This window comes from Diabrotica undecimpunctata, chromosome 4, assembly GCF_040954645.1.
Source record: "Diabrotica undecimpunctata isolate CICGRU chromosome 4, icDiaUnde3, whole genome shotgun sequence".
In the NCBI taxonomy this organism is placed as follows: domain Eukaryota; kingdom Metazoa; phylum Arthropoda; class Insecta; order Coleoptera; family Chrysomelidae; genus Diabrotica; species Diabrotica undecimpunctata.
The window spans coordinates 129,034,443-129,053,754 of record NC_092806.1 but is presented as its reverse complement, the minus strand read 5'-3'; the positions used below and the strand labels follow the sequence as shown (position 1 = coordinate 129,053,754).

General features: G+C 33.7%; 1 protein-coding gene across 4 annotated transcripts in view; it reads right to left on the bottom strand.

The window, feature by feature from the left end:
* The window catches only part of LOC140439996 (uncharacterized), a 994,918-nt gene that overhangs the window by 510,273 nt on the left and 465,333 nt on the right, over positions 1 to 19,312 (bottom strand). Inside the window, exon 1 of one of the 4 annotated variants that reach the window (XM_072530224.1) lies at positions 17,193 to 17,313. The exons of the other annotated variants lie outside the window; for them this stretch is intronic. Within the exon in view, the coding sequence (XP_072386325.1) occupies positions 17,193 to 17,211 (19 nt within the window). The 5' untranslated portion in view covers positions 17,212 to 17,313. Of the gene's footprint in view, positions 1 to 17,192; positions 17,314 to 19,312 lie in introns of those variants that run through there. 4 annotated transcript variants of the gene reach the window in all.

Below are 19,312 nucleotides of genomic sequence, written 5' to 3'. Positions count from 1 at the left end.
ATCCGGTGATTTATATGAAATTCAAATGAGTTTATTGCCTATTTGATGTTGTCATCGTTTACCACTTCTTTTGCCACACGCCAGTTTGCCCTAGAACCATAAGTCATAATATTTAGTCCATCCTATGTGGCTAGTGGTATTAATTTTTGTTTTAGAAAAATGCAACCTAAAAAGTTCTTTCAGGGTCTTTTTACCATTCACCTGACTCCTTTTTGAAGCAAGGGAATAATTATCTAAGAGTCCTTTGGGAGAACTTTATAGATCCTTGACATTTTTACAGTCTATTCTACTTCCTCGGAATACCTTCTTCACGATTCTCTTTTTGCATTTCTCAATTCCTTATTATATTCAGTCATAGCTTCATCTTTTTGCGAAATTAAATTTTCATCTGACTTTTGTCGTTGATTTGGAAGGTTTTCATTTCAACAGTCTTGTTGGAATTTCTTACTATTTCTGGACAGTTGTCTTCAAACGCTGACGTGACAACATTTTGAACTTGTTCGGTGGCTATGACTAGTGTTATATCAATCACCCTCTTTCATTGTGAAGTTACGAAAGTTGGTTTATTTTATACGTTTAGTATGTCTTAATTACGTTCCATAACAAACTGGAGTAATGCCTCCTCTGTTTCATTAGTTTTTGTATTGCCTCAGCTCAGATGGTACGCATTCGCATCACAACTGATGATTAATCGTAGTCCATTTTTCCTGCAAACTCCCACTAGCTATTCCAACTCCTTTAAAGATGTTTGTTTGAAATCATTATCTGAAAGTTATGCTGATCCGAGAACTAAATCCTTCGACATAAAGAGGATATTAGATTTTTGTTTCGATACAGGGCAGCGGCAAGCCACTTATTCGTATTTCGACCTCTTTAATTCTCATCAGAGCAGTGGCATATACCGCTCTGATGAGACCTAAAGAGGTCGAGATACGTATAAGCGCCTGTATCGCAACAAAAATCTAATATCGTCATTATGTTTTATTACTTTACTCCGTTTGGAGTACCAGAAACTACCAATTTTGATCATGATGAACGGCAGGTGGAATGCATATTTTAGATTCCCTTGCCGAGTAATTCATCAAGCTGTTTGCTTTGCAAGTTGTAGGTAGGAAATCGTATGATTTCTCTTGTTAGCTGATAATAACCGATAGCCCTCTTATTTTGCTTTTTTAAATTCAGGCTCTTGTTTCAGAGCTACATCGAACCTTCCCATAGCAACAATAAGTTCTGTGAAGTTGCCTTACTCTACTGGAGGTTAGCCTGCAGGACTCTAATTAGATCCATCGAGACCTTTGATTTTTTTAACCGTTTTAAAGTCTATAACATGCCTTAAAATGAGTAGCCCTCAATGTTTTATACAAGACCTCGCTGATCATATGGACCATGGTTTGCTTGTCCTTTCCGATCTTCCAATTTTTCAGCAACCAGTCTTCCGTCTTAAGGAGTCTTAATTTTGTTTTGTTAGATGGGTCCTGACGATAGCTACATCAGCCTCTTTCACAGGGACGCGGGTGAGGACCATCACACGTAGGAATTAGTAAGTTCTGTTTGTTTAAAAGAGAAGTGTACTCGGCTCGGTCCTTTACATTTTGTACACTAGCGATCTAACTTAATAAGAAGATACTAAGTTTAATGGGAGTAGGCAACTTTAGTAATGGATCAGTAAGAAAACTACAGGCAGTTATTATTCAAGTAATATTTAAAGAAATATGATAAATAAAGCTAAACGCTAAACGTGTACACGTAAATGACATTTTGTAGTACTCCTTTTAAAGGTCTTTTCATGAACTATAAAAAACTGTAATAATATAACTCACGAAAAATCAATTCTTTTGTTACAATTTAACGTTGAATTCATTGATCCAAATATTCGCAAAAAAATGTCTCCTTTCATCGACCATATATCACTTTATATTGTATCTAGAATATCTTGTAAAGAATGAATCTCATTTTTCTCATATAATCTTTTTTATTTTGCATACTTTTTCGATCAAAGGCATATTTTTTGAGATATTCATAAAAAACCGTTAAAAAACGTAACTTTTTTCAATGAAAATTAGCTGTTTTTAACCATAAATACCTCAAACAGTATTGACTATCTAAAAAAACTATATAAAACAAAAATTGCTTAGAATTGAATTCTTCATCGATTTCCGTGATTATTTTGAGCAAAAGAATTTCCACCCCCGAAAAGGGTCAGAATGCTGCATCAGCTTCATCAGAAGCACACATCGGCGTTATATAACTTTTGTTATTTCAGCACTTTCCAATCAACTCATCAACCAAATTTCAAGTGAATCGGTTCAGTCCGACTAAATTGAGAGGTGAATACCCCAAATGACTGGAGTATGTTTGGCAAAGGATCAAGAACTCTGTCATGCCCTTCCATACTCCATTGTATTAATTAATTTTTTCAGATTTTGATGTTTACATTTGTTCTTTTTTTGTTTATTTTTGGATTCGACCCGATCGATTTATTCGATCATTTCGCATATTTACTTTTTTACTCAGCCAAAATAGCAAAAGACATCACATGGATAAATATCAGCTTTAAAATTACAATAATCAGAAAATTGTTTAGTATTTTAGTAGCATCTTGGTAAATATTGTTTTTGGAAATCAAGTATAAATCTTACAGTATGTATAAACAGTACATTTTTATGACTATAATTTGCGTCAATTGAAGTCTCGTGTTAGGTTCAAAAAACGGCAAATTATACTGAATTTGTATTCTTGTCATCTAAGTATTTCCATAATTTACATTTTCGCAATGTCTCAATTATAAAATGTTCATAATGTGTTAGGAAATAATAAGAAATAACGTATTAATTACAAATCGTTTCTGCATAATCTGAAAATCTAGTTCATACAAAAAGATAATAATGTTTGAAATAAAACGATCAGGAATATTGTACCAAATCAAATTAAAATATGATGATTCAAATAAAGTTTAATAGCTTAAAAAATAGTATCGACCTGATTTATTATGCCAAAAAATATACTAAGGTAAAAAATAAAAAAATTGCTTTATATAAGACTATAAAAATGATTTTATTTTATAAGAAGGCAGACAAATTCAGCGCCGAAAGACTTTCAAATAATAAAACATTTGTTTAAATATGACATATTGTATGACACTTAACATACAAATAAGAAGGGAAGGATTGTAGTATTTTAATCCAAAAATGTGGACATATGCGCCTATTTTATAAACTATCGCAAAGCTTTTGATTGCGTTTAACACCAGAAACTATAGAGCGTTTCACGTTAAGAAAATAACATTGCGGAGATAGGGCCATGTATTTCTTATGGACGATAGAAGCGCGACGATGCCACGATGAACACAAGCACGAGTCAGGGCTGTATAATTTGTATTTTAGTTTCCACAGACATGAATTAAATTAATGTTTTTTAACGTAATTGGCCAAAAGTGCCCATTCGAAACAAGAGATGAAAAGTAGGGAAAATGATTTTAATTAAATAAATAGTATTTACAAAAGATAATTTTATTTTATCTTATTTTATTTATAGTAACGACAGTTTATTTGTTTTTCGGTAAGAATATCATATACCATGAATCATAGAAATCAGTAGAAAATATTGCTTAGTTAAATCATGCACTTTGTCGGCTATTAAAGATTTTAAAGCAATAAACGAACCGCTTGGAACGCATATATCTAATTACTAATTGCAACTTAAAATAATACGGTGTGCGTATGTCAGCGATTTTATGTCGTTCTCTGAGACTAAATAATGATAATAAGGCTTTGTGGTTCTTCAGTTGTTATTCTGACTTTACAGTTAAATGTTACACTTTGTCGGCTATTAAATATTTAAAAGCAAATAAACGGACCGCTTGGAACGCATATATCTAATTACTAATTGCAACTTAAAATAATACGGTGTGCGTATGTCAGCGATTTTATGTCGTTCTCTGAGACTAAATAATAATAATAAGGCTTTGTGGTTTTTCAGTTATTCTGACTTTACAGATAAATTTTAATTGAAAATGGAAATTCAAAAATTAAGCCAAGGGAATATCTTGGACATCCGTGCAAAACGAATTGTTTTAAATGTATTTAATTATCATCTAAACTTAAGAAGTGGTGAAAGTGTTAGAAGTTTAACCCATAAAGTAAGTGCTATGACAGGAGTAAGGTTTAGTACTATTTTTAAAATCCGCAAAGAAGCTGCGGAAGGAGGACTAATGCCCATAAAAAAAAACAAGAAAACGTACCAAAAGTAGAGTGAACAACAGAAAGTTCACTTACGATGCAGTAGTTCATACGCGACTACGTGCCATCGTGCATAGTTTTTTCTTTAAAAATTTACCGCCGACATTGAACAAAGTTTTTGCACTGGTTAAAAAAGACAAAGATTTAGCAAACATGTCACGCACAACAATGTGGAGAATACTCCATGAAATGAACTTTGTTTTTTGCAAACGAGGAGTAAAGTCAAGCATGATTGAACGGCCCGATATTCTACAATGGAGGCATCAGTATTTGCGTGAAATAAAAAAATTTCGTTCTCAAGGATACACCGTCGTTTATTTGGACGAAACTTGGGTGAATGTTGGACATAGTGTTTCCAAAGAATGGAAGGACCTCTCAGTGACTTCAACCAGGGATGCGTTTGTTAAGGGGTTGTCAACAGGCCTAAAACAGCCGACACAACGAGGCCCCCGATTTGTTATAGTGCATGCAGGTAGCGAATTGGGCTTTGTAGAAGATGCTGCTTTTTGGTTTTTGCTAAAAAAAACTCAGCGGACTATCATGATGAGATGGATGGTCCTATATTTGAACAATGGTTTAAGGAAAAGCTGCTTCCTAATCTTCCAGAGAAAAGTGTTGTGGTGATGGACAACGCTTCGTACCATTCGAGGAGAGAAGAAGCGATTCCGACACAAGCCTTCAATAAAGATCAAATTAAGACGTGGTTGCTGGAGAAAGATGTCTTTTTTGAAGAAGATTATTTAAAATCAGAGCTCATGGAAGTCGTAAACACATACAAAGAAAAATACATAAAATATAAAATCGACGAGATGTTCAAAGAGAAAAATGTTGCCATTCTGAGACTACCTCCATACCATTGTGAGTTAAATCCAATTGAAATGGTATGGAGTCAAGTCAAAAGACATATTGCTTCACACAACACAGAGTTTAAGGCCGCCGCTATGGAACAATTAATAAGAAATGCATTTGGTGTAGTTACAGTGGAAAACTGGAAAAACTATTGTAAACTTGCTATTAAGGAAGAGCAAAAATTTTGGGTTATTGATGGGTTGATGGACGATATTGATCCTGTGGTAATAAATGTGACGGTTGACAGTGACAGTAATGAAAGTGATAGCGATGATAGAGAAGATGAGGATGATGTTAATATGCAGTGAGTGAATTATGTGATAGTGTGCAAATCGACGGACACAAAGTGCCAAATCCGAAAAGTCTTATAGCGAAGTGACTAGTGATAAGTGTAGTAGTGTCTGGGGACTCAGGAGACTGAAACCTCGGAAGCCCTGAAGAAGACATCAGAGAGGATGTCGAAAGCTCGGCCCAATGGATATCGACGCGGTTCAACCCGGAAGACTGGTGAGTTTAATATTAATTCTTATCATAGTATTAATCTTAGCTCTAGGTTTAATATATATATATATATATATATATATATATATATATATATATATATATATATATATATATATATATATATATATATAAATTTCGGTATCGCGTCGATTGAAATAAATCAGTGCTTTGTTTATTTTCATTGGAGAGCCATCTCTAAATGAAGCCAAATGTTCGTTTAAATTTTTTTTAATCTTCGTATTTATGAATATGAACATCATTTTTTGCAGAGTTTGTGTTTTTTGTTTTTTTTTTTGTTAAGTTAGTTTTAAATAATGAGTAAAGTTTACAGTAGATATATCGATAATATACTACATATTAGTTGTAAGTTATGAACTATTAACATCTGTATTTCTTATAAACTCTATGTCATCTGTTTATATTTTAGAGAACTGATGAAGCTTTAGATATATAAAGCGAAACGTCTTCGATAAACTTATGAAGTAGTTGACTTCTTTTTTTATTTGCCAACCTGAATGACCGATTAAACCTCTGAATTCACTAGTTGAATACTTTACTTTAGATATATATATATATATATATATATATATATATATATATATATATATATATATATATATATATATATATAACGTATAGTGTATAAATGAATGGACACTAAATAGAAAAAAGACTGGAATAACCACATAAGCCGAATCGGGGAGGCACGTGTGGTCAAAATAGCAAGAGATAAATCATTAATCGGTAAAAAAAGTATCGGCCGACGCGCAAAAGATGGAGTAACAACCCTGTAATTGGGATACCCTGTATATTTCAAAATAATTTTAAAATGTAGCTTTTATCAACTTACAAACTAGTAATTTAATTTTTTTACTCTTTCGCTGTAATCTTTCGTTCCATTAGTGATGATTCACCCTGTATACAAGGAAAAATTTTTATGTATGTAATTGTTGTTATTACTTACATGAAAATAAAATTAAAGCTGCACTTGTTTTTTTAGTTATATCTTATTTAAAGCGTTAATCAATATGTAATGTTAAACAATAGTAAAATATAACTATTTTTATTAGACCTATAATAAATGCATACCTATATCTGTCTATTAAAGAAACAGATATTGATAATGCATTATTTTGTATTCAACTATACATATCCTTTTATTAGTGAAATTAATTAACTACAAGTACACAGTGCTGAATACGGCTCTGATTAGAATGAATCATAATATCCACAATCTAATAAACCGCATGCCTAAGAGTTTTGGCAACACTGATCTCCATAAGCCTAATGTTATTTTCTTAACGTGGAACGCTGTATAGCAGAAATACTCAGAGAAACTGCTGTAGATGACGGTGACTTACGAATCATCACAGAACTGTATTATCATCGGATAGTAACGGGTGAACGATTAAAGTACGGGTGAACAGCAACATGTCGAAAGAGATATCCATAAGAAAAGATGTACGACAGGGATGTATATTGTCCTCAATTCTCTTTAATAGGTACTCGAAAAATATCTTTGTAAAGTCTCTTAAAGGTAATAGCGCAGGAATCATAATCAATAGCAAAACAATTAATATTATAAGATATGCCGATGATACAGTCGTTCTTGCCGTCAGGCTGCAGGAACTACAGACACTTATAGACGATATTGTAGAATATAGTGAACGTTATGGTCTATATATAAACATCAACAAACAAGACTTGTGGTTTTCTTCAAATTGCAAATACAAAATCGTTTAAAAGGTGTCATGCATCAGATACGTGGGTGCACTATTGAATAGTAGCTGCGATTCCAATAAAAAGATCCTATCAAGCCATAAAAAGGCTAGAAAGACGTTTATCGAAATGTAAAACTTCTTCATCAAGAGTTACGTATGTCCAAAGTTGTCCCCACGACTGTGAGAGCTGGACTCTTACCCCTTACTAGAAAAATATCTCAAAGCTTTTGCAACGTACCTTTATAGAAGAATACTTCGTATTCCCAGTACCAAAAGAACAAAAAAAAAAAACCAAAGTTCTTAACAGAATGCAGAAGAACAAGGAACTGATGCCAATTACTAAACAGCGTAAACTAACGCATATTAGGAATGTAATTTAAATATTTAGGTCAATAACTGAAGGAAAAGTTTGGGGGAAAAGGTTAATAAGAAGGAGACAAAACTCTTGAATTAAGCACCCGCAGCGTTGAGTCGGCAAAAAATCGAAGGAGATTTCAGAGCCGCTATTTCGCTTATATCTGTAGCCAATTGGAACGTTAATCTTAGCAGGTAGACGGCGCAGTAAGAAGAGGAAAAAAAAAGGAATGTTCTAATGTTCTAATCTATGTGAAGTAATGCGTGATCTTGATGCAAACAAGACGATGCAGAAGTAGGAATGAGTAAGTATAGCTATGGCGAAAGAAATACGAGGGCAAAGATTGCTACACTTCTTACACCAGGAAAATTTATTCATGATGAATTCTTTTTAAGATAAAAACCTCGGCGTAAATGGACATAGATCAGCCCAGATAGAAACAAAGATGATCCTAAAAACAAGAAAAAAGATATGGATTCCCCCAGAAAACAACGACCTGTATGAAGATACACTAACCAAACATATACAAGACTTGCAAGGCGAAATAGAAGATGTAGATCTTCTGAATGAAGACTCTAAAAGAAACAGAAAAGGAGTGCTACCCGACCGTTCTGACCCATAAAGAAAAACTAAGCCAAAATACCAAAGAGCTAATAGCTAATAGGTAAAATAAGACAGCTGATGGAAAAATACGGCCTCAACTACACAACAATGAAGAAATCAAATAAAGATATCCACGGTCAATCCGAAAGACATAAGAGAAAACAATACAAGAGAAATAACTAAAATAATTTAAGAAAACAAAAGTTTAAAAGTTTTGAGGCGAAATACGAATAACATAGGCAACAAAAATATGTGCAAAATAAAAAACAAAGATGGTAACATTACTACTGATAGAACCAAAATCCTTGAGGTTGTCCAATCCTTTTATCGCGAAATGTATGAGAGCACCGACGAAAGGCAAGATCAGTCCCTGCTCAAAATCACAAACGAGGGATAAGAATTAATGCCAGAAATAACTCCATACGAAATCAAAACGGCACTTTTAGAAATGAAAAATAACAAATCACCTGACGATGATGGAGTAGTGATCGAAGCGATCAAATTAGGTGGAAATAAAATTATCCAGGTTTTGGTCAAGCTTTTCACCGAATGCATCTACCAAGGAAAAACTCCTTCTCAGTGGAATAATGGTATCATTACACCAGCAAGAAGACATAACAGATTTAAAAAACTACCACCCTATCAGTTTGCTTTTACATATATATCAACTTTTCACAAAAATGAGCAAAAAAGACTGGACGCTAAATTAGACTTTTATCGGCCTAGAGAACAAGCTGGATTTAGATCGGGATACAGCACTAACGACCACTTACTAGTGATAAAGAACATTATAGAGAATTCTGCAGAATACAACAAACCATTGGCACTTATATTTGTCGACTACGGGGAAGCATTCGAGACCATAAGCCATCAGAAAATGTTAAAAGCATTGCCAGAATGCCGAGTAGACCATCGCTACACTAACATAATTAAATATATCTACCAAAATACCACAGCTAGCGTAAGACATCTGAACAAGAAACAAATAAATTCTGTATACAGCGAGGAGTCCGGCAACGAGACATAGTCTCTCCAAAGGTATTCACGACACTTGTAGAACATACTTGTAAGAAGGCACATCTGAATGAGCATGGTATCAACAATAATCAACATAAATGGAGAAAAGCTCAGTTATTTGAGATTTGCAGCTGACATCGTCCTTATAGCCGATCGTATGGATGATACAATAATAATGTTTGAAAAATTATATCACGCTTCCTTGGAGGTCGGACTATAATATGAACAAGACGCAAATAATGACTAATCTGGTGCTAAATCGAAATATTGCTGTTGATGGAAGGGATATCGTATAAGACTACATCGTATAAGTACCTAGGACATGAAATTCGGTTGAGCAGAGATAACCAGACATGTGAGTACCCACGTCGCATAGGATTATGGATCGCACTTATGGAGCGGAAACATTAACACTCACAAAAAAGGTAGTCAATAAGATTCGCGTAACTCAGATGACTATGGAGCGCCAGATGTTGGGTGTCTCTCTGAAAGACCGAACCCCAAACGAAGAAATAGGTCGTAGAACAAAAACAACAGGCGCTATCGAGAAAATCGCGTCGTTAAAATGGAATTGGGCAGGACACGTCGCCAGATTATCAGACAACCAATGGAAAAAACGTATTTTAGAGTGAAGACCAAGGCAAGAAGCAATACGGAGCAGAGGACGCCCACCAACTAGATAGACTGACGATCTGAAGCGTGTTAACAATGCAAGCCGCACAAGACAGAGACAGATGGAAAGAGCTGAGGGAGACCTATGTCCAGCAGGGGACGCATACAGGTTGATGATGATGATGAATGCGTGATCTAGATTAAGTCTATCATGGAAAATAGATAGCAACGTAATATTTAGTGAACGTGTTACATTGCAAACGTTATAATGTTAAATAATTGAGAAGAATAATAGGCTCACGCAATCCACTATCTGGACGCGACTGTCTAAATGACACTTTCGCTTGTCGTTGGATTTATCTCTGTAGTGAATTTAAATAGGACAAACAAGACCAAAAATGCGATGGGAACAAAGACTTAAAAATTTGCAGGCCTTATGTGGATGAATATAGCAAGAAACATATGTTATGGGTGGCTTATGTCCAATATGGGCGCATGCAGCTGATATAGATATATAGGAAATTTCAGTGGCTACCTCGAATCCTTGAGTTTACTCTACTTGACTATAGACTTATAAGAACACGAGGCCAATTATTGTAAAACAGAATTCACAATGCAGTCAATTCAATTATAAATAATAATATCTAAAATGTTTTCCAGCAGTAAAATATAACATTTCGGAATTATATGGTGCGTAACTTCAAGAGATAAAAGAGGTCATAAAACGTGAATCAAAAACAAGCATGAAAACTTAAATAAATGTGATGTAGAATATGAAATTAAAGGTTTACAACAGAGCAAAAGGCATTCAAAGATGAGATTAAGAAGTTAAAACGAGAAAATGAAAACCTAAAAAGTAGCTGTCAAAGATACCGCACGAAAATATACTAGGACGAAAGAAATGAAGTGAACTGCACAAGAACATTGATCTGTCCAAAAAAGTTAAAAAGGGAAAATATTGTTTTCACAAACTTAAAGATACTTGAAAAGACTTAAAATGCAATTATAATTTTCACAGTTTAGAAACTGACAGCAGACGCCTAAGATATATCCATAAAGAAACTAAGTCAAACAGAAACTTTACATTGAAGTGAAAACTTCTGCTGTTCTGCTTCTGTGGGTAAAGAGAGATTTAAGATAGAGCTACCTTCTACTTACCAGAACATATAAGATTAAAACGATTGTGACTTTTTTAATAACGAACATCAGTTTAGATTTTCCTGATGATCTTAGTAGCAAGTAGTAGTAGCAACACAAAAATTGATAATCAATATTACATTACTAGAAGCTAAAGACAAAGATTTGGACTGAAGATAGATTAAGGGAAATAAGGGGAAAATACATGGTATTAATGTATATGGAACTAATAAAGGACGGACAATTCAATTTCACATCATTTGCTTATTTCCTTTTACTAAGATGGGTAGCTTAAGATTATTGATGAAATCCAATTATGTAGCAAGGGGAACAAATATAAGAATTTATAAGACATTAACATAATTTCAGTCACATACGCAGGCAAGATATGGATCATGAAAAGGTCAGATCTGAAAAAATTAAAAAGGGGGGGGAGAGAATAATGCTTAGAGCTATGTTCGAAAAGAATATCTAGGTGGTTGGGTAAAAGCTTCAAATAATACCAAGGATATTCCAAAAGGAGAAAGATTAGAAAAAAATGAGTTAATAGTGTTCAAGAGAATCCAAGAAGACTGGTATTTTTGTACAATATTCAAGTAATTTGGAAAACGGTGAATTACTCTATTACGAAATATGTACTGAAAAAAGGTATCTCTGATATCTACTATGACATCTGAGGTGTCCTTTATACACGGCAGAAATTATTTACAAAAATAAATACAGTAGACTCCGTCTATAACGAGAACTGAAATGGCAGACTAATTACCTCGTTATAAGCGGATCTCGTTATATCCAACAACAATAATATTGTGCATACATATGAATATGTAGTTTTCTAAAACATTATCTTTCTATAGTGAAGCCATTCGGAGCAATATAAGATGCTAATAAATATTGTTTGAATGGCGTTTTTAAAACAAAGTTGTTTACTTTTATTGTCAATGAAATGCATTAAAACAAAAAAGAGTTGTTTACTTTTACTGTCAATGATATAATATGTTAAAACAAAAAATCTGTATTCTGTAAATATGTATAAAGCGTATAAAGTTATTTTGTCATTTTTGACTGCTTAAAATTGTCCAGTATTCTATCTGTCATATTTTCTAAAGATGTGAAACAGTTTTATGCTTCTTTATTTGCGTTTTGTCCTTGGATAAAGTTTCTGACAACCTTTAAAACACTTATAGGTTATTCCACGAATATACGAATGTTTGGGATTATTGCGACAGCGAATATTTTACTGTGCAAGTAGAAGTATGAAAGTAAATTGGTCTAATTATTATTCCAATAAAAAGGGTTTACTGTTAGTATAACATCTGAACTAAAATTATTTCAGTTAATAGATGTTCAGATAGACGCAAAATTTATTGTGAAATTTAATCCGAAAATAACAAAAATTTTTACGCAAACGCTCATTTTTACGCAAATGTGTTCATCAGATATTTCGGTTGGATTTCGGTGAGACCAAAGAGGCGTGCCGGGTTTCTTTGATATTACACTATTTTATTACTTTATTAGGTACTACAACTGTAATAAAAATAAATGTACTATTTTTAATATAAATGAAAAGAAATTTACAGAACCATGGTTCAGAAACCAGAAAAAGAATCTATATAATATTTCACTTTGTTAGTTTTAAATACATATTTGTTTGCTTTGAGTGGATGTACTCTTAAAAGTTCCGAAAGTAACGGGTATAACATACCAGCTATTGATAGTTAAAGTACCGAGTCGTTACGGATATTAAAAAGTAACGAAAATTTACATACAGTTTCATATATCGCCGACTGATTTTAGTTTTAAAAACCGTCCGTATAGAATAGAGGTTTCCGGTAAAGAGAGTTGTCTGTTAAGAGAGAGTTTAGTGTAGTGTATTTGTTTATTGAAGCCAAAAATGCCGAGACGTAGATGTAGACAACTTTATATTTAATGTACTTTCTAATTTTACTGCTGAAAAAACAAACGGAGGCCCTTCGCGACCTGTTCAGTCCGTACATAAACGTGTGTGTGATGCACTCTGTATTAGTGAAACAAAAATAAAGTGAACAAAATGTCGCACAATATAAATCTCGCCGACCACCAAAGACTATAGATCTTCCTGAAGGTTGCAAATTTGAAATCCGTGAGACAATATATAAAATGCGCGAAAAGAAAGAACATGTTTCTTTAGATTCAATGCTACAAAAATTAAAAGACAGAAATATATTTGAAATTTCCAGTACAAATCTCTGGAGAGTTTTAAGACAGATTGGCTTTAAGTTCAAAAAGGAAGACAATAGAAAGGCTTAGTGTGAAAGAGCTAGTGTCGTTCACAAAAGAATAGAATTTTTAAGAAATTTAACAAATTTAAAAAAGAATGTTATTCCTTCGTTTATTTAGACGAAACATGGATTTTTGCTAAAGGCGGTATCAAACGAATTTGGCAGGACGAGTGCATAAAATCCATAAAACACATCGATAACGAGGGAAAGAGATATATTATAGTGCATGCAGGAGGGAGCAGATCTTGTGTTTTCATCAAAATCAAAATCAGCCGATTATCATGACAATATGAATACAGAGATGTTTGTGAAATGGTTGAAAGAAAAACTGTTGCCAAGTTTACATGAACCCTCTGTTATAGTACTGGATAATGCTGCGTACCATTCGAAAATTTTAAATAAGCAACCAACAAACACCCGGACCGTAGATAAAATAAAAGAATGGTTAACGAATAAAAATATTACATTTCCTCAATACTGTTTTAAGCCTCAATTACTAACGTTAGCTAAAAGTCATGCACAACCAAACATATATATAATAGACGAAATTATACATAGCTTTGGACATCGTATATTAAGACTACCGTCCTAGCATTGCCAATTCAATCCAATTGAATATATTTGGGGAATATGCAAAACATATTATGATAACCAAATTGGATACAAGGGTTACAGTGACGAGGCAGTCTTGGAAACATGGCAACAAGCATTGGATATTGCCACTCCTGAAATTTGGGGAAAAAGTGTAAAAAAATGTGAAGACTTAATTGAAGAATGGTGGATCTGTGACGGTCGCATCGAAGCGGTTAATCCTGTTATAATTTACCATCCGAATGAGAATAGCGATGACTGTGAATCTGATGCTTGATGATAGTTTTAGGAGATTGGGAGAATAAGAGAATAAGTAAGATTTTTTGTTTTTTTTAATACTAATTGAATATTCGACTAAATAAAGTATACTATTTAATCACTTAAGTATTGTTACACTTTATTTAAATCATTTAATTCAAAAACTAACTTGTTTACAATACTAAACTCAATGATAGTAATTATATAATTCAAAATCTTAATTACAACTGTTTTATAAACTATCAACTCTATATTTATATCATGACTTCATATTTAAATCTAAGGTTTATATCTGCCATAACAGTATTTTAAAAGTGGGGAGAATTTACTATTGTACAATTCAGCACATTGGACCATTCAAGTCGATACCTTAAACCGAATTTAATAAAGTCGTATATTCGTGGAATGGAGTATACCACATCTTGTCTATTAGGACCCATATTATTAGGTGTGAATGGTCAACCCAATACAATGACACTTGTGAATCATAAATTTTACATTTCCGACTAAGAATCATAAATTGTAAGAAGTTTATTGCGGGCGGCCCGCAGTTAAAAAGGGTATTTATTTATAGCTACGGCCGGGCCAAAACGTAAAAAACATGTTTTGCAATCTTATTTTCTCTCGTTGTAAGCAAATTTACCGCTATAAAGGGTTATAGTTCAATAGAAATTTCACGGGACATCTAATGTACCTCGTTATAAGCGAAACCTCGTAATAACCGTGTTCGTTATAAAGGGAGTATACTGTATATTTTATACAAATGAGTACGATGAGGTACGATTCCAAAGGAATTCAACAATGCAATGATGGTTTTGTTGAACAAAAAGGTGATATTACTAAATTAGAAAATATTAGACCCATCAGCCTCTTAATACATACAAAATCTTAACGAAGAGACTAACACCTAAACTTCATTTCTATCACCCCAAGAAACAGACAGGCTTCAGAGGAGAATATGGCAAAAACGGCCGTTTGCATACCAGAAAGATATTAATTGAAAAATTCATCGAGTACAACATACCACTGATCCTTGCTGATCCTGATTTGTCGATTACGAAAAGGCTTTTTATTCTGTAAAGTTTGAAACAGTCAATCAAATTCTATGATAACGCTACATCAAGTATACAATTACACGAAAACATAGCAAAATTTAGCTTAGGTCGGGGAGTAAGATAAGGAGACAATATTTCACCAAAATTATTCATGGCAGCTCTAGGGTCAATATTTAAGAATACTCAATGGCAAGAGATGGGCATCAATGTAAATAGAAAAAGATTAAATCATCTGAGGTTTACAGATGGAGTTGTATTAGTTGCAGAAAACTTACAAGACCCAGCTTCTATGATACATTTGCTTAAAACTTTGCCTGAGAGATCAGTATTAAAAATAAACTTTAAGAAAACTAAACCTATGGCAAATCTCGCAATGAGCGAAAATATAACTATTGGCGATAAATCCTACAGCAAACAGACACTTACAAATATCTAGGACAAGAGATTCCAATAAGCAGAGATAATCAAACACACTAAGTACAGAGACGAATAAGCCTGACATGGGCAGCATTTGGCAAACTAAGCCATATTCTAAAAAGTCCCATGTGTCTTAAGCGAAAGTTTATAATTAATATGTTTTGCCCGTTACAACTTATAACTTTACCACTGACGCAAAAATCTACTAACAAACTCAGAATTACACCACCAGTCAAGAAACGTGCAATTCTGGACGTGAGCGAGACCACATAACAAACCAACAAATCAGGCAAAGGTCAGGAGTTCAAGACGTCACCCAAAGAATCACGACTTTTAGGTGGAATTGGACAGGGCACTTAGCTAGAATACAAGATGGACGATGGACAAGGCAAATTATGGAGTGGAGGCTCAGAAAATATAAAACAAGCCGAGGACGACCCCCGAATAGATGGACCGACGTCGTAAAAGGGTAGCGGGAAACTGGCTACAAGCGGCCCAGTGTAGAGAGCACTAGAAAAAACTGAGGGAGGTTTATGTCTAGCAGTGGACGTGATTGGCTAATTGATGATGATGAATAATTTATTATAATGCAACTGTTACGTCATAAACAGAATAATACTATGTAGTTCGGTAGAACAACTGGGAGTCAGACAAGATTTCATTTTATCCCCTACATTGTTTTATGTTTACTTGGACCATTTATTTAAAAAAATGAATTACTTAATATGATTAGATATGCAGGCGATATAGTAATTCTGTCAAAAAACTTTAAGGGTCTCCAAATTCTGCTTGATCGTATTCACAAAGTAAGACAGGAAATCGCCAACTTTTGTTATTTGGGTGCAAATTTAAACGAATAGTGGAAACACTCGATGGGAATTAAGATAAGAATCGACACGGCAAGATCAGCTTTCGTCAAAATAAAAAAAAAAAACATTAACAACCATGATATAAAATTGGAAAAAAGTTCGTTTACTAAAATGCTACATATTCTCCGTTCGTCTATATGGAGTGGAGTCAAGGAAGACTTAAGCATCAGTGAAGAGACTAAAAGCATTTGAAACATGGTGCTATAGACGCATTTTGATGCGTCTATAGCATAGGTTACCTAGGTGTTTCCTAGGTGGACAAAGTTACCAACTAAGAAGTTTTACACGGAATGGGTAACGAGCGCGAACTAGTCATAACCATAAAACGTCGCAAATTATTCATTGAAATAAAAATCCAGGACGGGGAAGAATATTTTGGCTTCATAACCTACGAAAATGGTTTAACTTGATCACTACCGGACTTTTTAGGGCAGCAGTCAACAAAGTCCAAATAGCCATGTTAGTGTCCAACATCCGTCACGGACAGGCACCACAAGAAGAAGAAGAAATAATATAATTAGCAAAGTGATCAGAACTGAGATATTAAATCAGAGGAAAACATGGTGGAACGATAGGTCTTTATATTTATTACTCACATGAGACATATAAAACCAAGAGTAGCACTCTAAAATAGATTTTCAATTATTCAACAGCTTGAAATGTATCACTATTTCCTACTTAAGGTTTTACACTTTTCACACTTACTGCTAGCTATCAACTCCATCCTTTTAAAATCTGCAAACAACAGATCCGCGAGTGAAACGCTACCACACTTACAACAACCTAACAAGTGAACTGAAACTTATCTACACATCTGAACAATGAAAAAATTATATATATTCACAAATATTTTTGAACAACCGTTGACAGGGATTTAACGTTTAGATCATTAATAAAGTGTTATTTGTTTTTAATTGTCGATTTTTCGTCCCCAAAACAAACTCATTACGAACTTCCTCAAACTGGAAAAGTTAGTTTTTGATGGAATGTTATTTGTATTATCATAAGGCAGGTGACTTATTGTTAACAGTACCTGCCTAGTAAATAATTAAAATTACCATAATAATACAGTGAGATAAATATATGGTGTTTGCAATTGATGGTAAAGGTGATTAAGTATGCATTGGCGTACAGTTTTACTATTTTTTTGTATGTACGAAAAGTAACACCAGTGGGATGTGTTAAACGATTAACAAATAAATAATATATTTAAATATTAAAATAGTTACTTAATAAACTATAAAAAATTTTAAAACGAAATTGAAATGTTTGCATATTCATACTTTAATCGCCCAATTTAAACAAATAACAACATTCGCGTAGGCCCCTTTAATTAGTCCACGGTTGTCGACGTATCAATACCTGATTTATGTCACAAATAATTAAACATTCGATTTTGTGTATTTTTTGACAAAAAAAGGCGACCTTATGAGGTGAGACCTAGTAGACTGCATGTTTATGGGACCTGTTTAATGGGTCATTTGAGAATCACATGTAAATCAATACTACAATATGTAATAACAATTTTAGAAACTCTGTCACCCCTGTCGCAGTCGAAATGTATGGCGTTTCAAAACAATTAATCTATATTCCGATCCAAAACGTTGTATATGAATGCCGTACTCTGTCAAATTGCCAAAAATAGGGAACAGTTTTCCGAAAATAAAAAATTTTCCCTGCTCTTGGCACCACTATTTTTGTACGGTATTAGGTCGTAGGTCATTCTCTTGTATTACCTACCTAAATTATGAATACCGTACAAAAGGTATGACCAAAAAAAACTTAATCCCTTGGGTGGTAAGTTTATCTTACCTGTAACTTACATGTACTGATAATAATTGACGGCCTAGTTTCTAAAATGGTTATTACATATTGTCTTCTTCTTTTGACTAGCTTTCTCCCCAGTCCATCCATCTTCTACGATCTTGCGCTTCCATTTTCCAGTGCTGTATCCTTCTTCTTCTCATTGTGCCGTCTCCTTTCGAAGGTTGGCGATCCAAATGGCAATTGTAGTTTTGGAAACTACTGCGCGAAAGATCTCTGCGGATGAAGAAACCATCTCCTCAGGTTTTTCAGCCACGAGTTCTGGCGTCTTCCTACTGATCTTTTGCCCTGTACTTTTCCTTCCAGTATAACTTGAAGTAATTGATATCTTTCGCCTCTCAACACATGACCCAAGTATTGCATTTTCCTCTCTTTGATTTCCTCTCTTAGTAATTCTTTTTGTTTACACATGCGACGAAGTACCTCAACATTAGTAACTCTTTGCACCCATGGAATACTCAACATTCGTCTGTATATATACATCTCAAAGGCATGTATCCTAATCCCAGTGAAATCGGCTTCAACATCATCCTTCCATCTTTTTTTGGGATGGTCTACCGATCTTCTACCGTCTGGTCTCTCAAAAAACATTGTCTTTAGCACTGTGTCGTCCTCTGATCTTACCACATGTCCTGCACATCCGATCCGATTATATATATATATATATATATATATATATATATATATATATATATATATATATATATATATATATATATATATATGGTAAACTCTTAAATATTGGGGAAAAAAAACTTTGCTAGTAACAACATAGTGGTGTTTTTTGTTACTACATATGTGCAAAAAAAGTTTTTTTTTATAACGTTGAAAATGTATGGTAGCTTTGAACTTAAAACGCAAAGGTTTACCCAAGGTTAATCGAAAAACCCAATGTAACTACATTTAAAACGAGGTAATTCTTTGAATCGTCGGCAATAACTAAATTTTGGATTGTTAGAAAGTTTAAATGTGATGTTCGGTTTTAACCAGAACGCATGTGC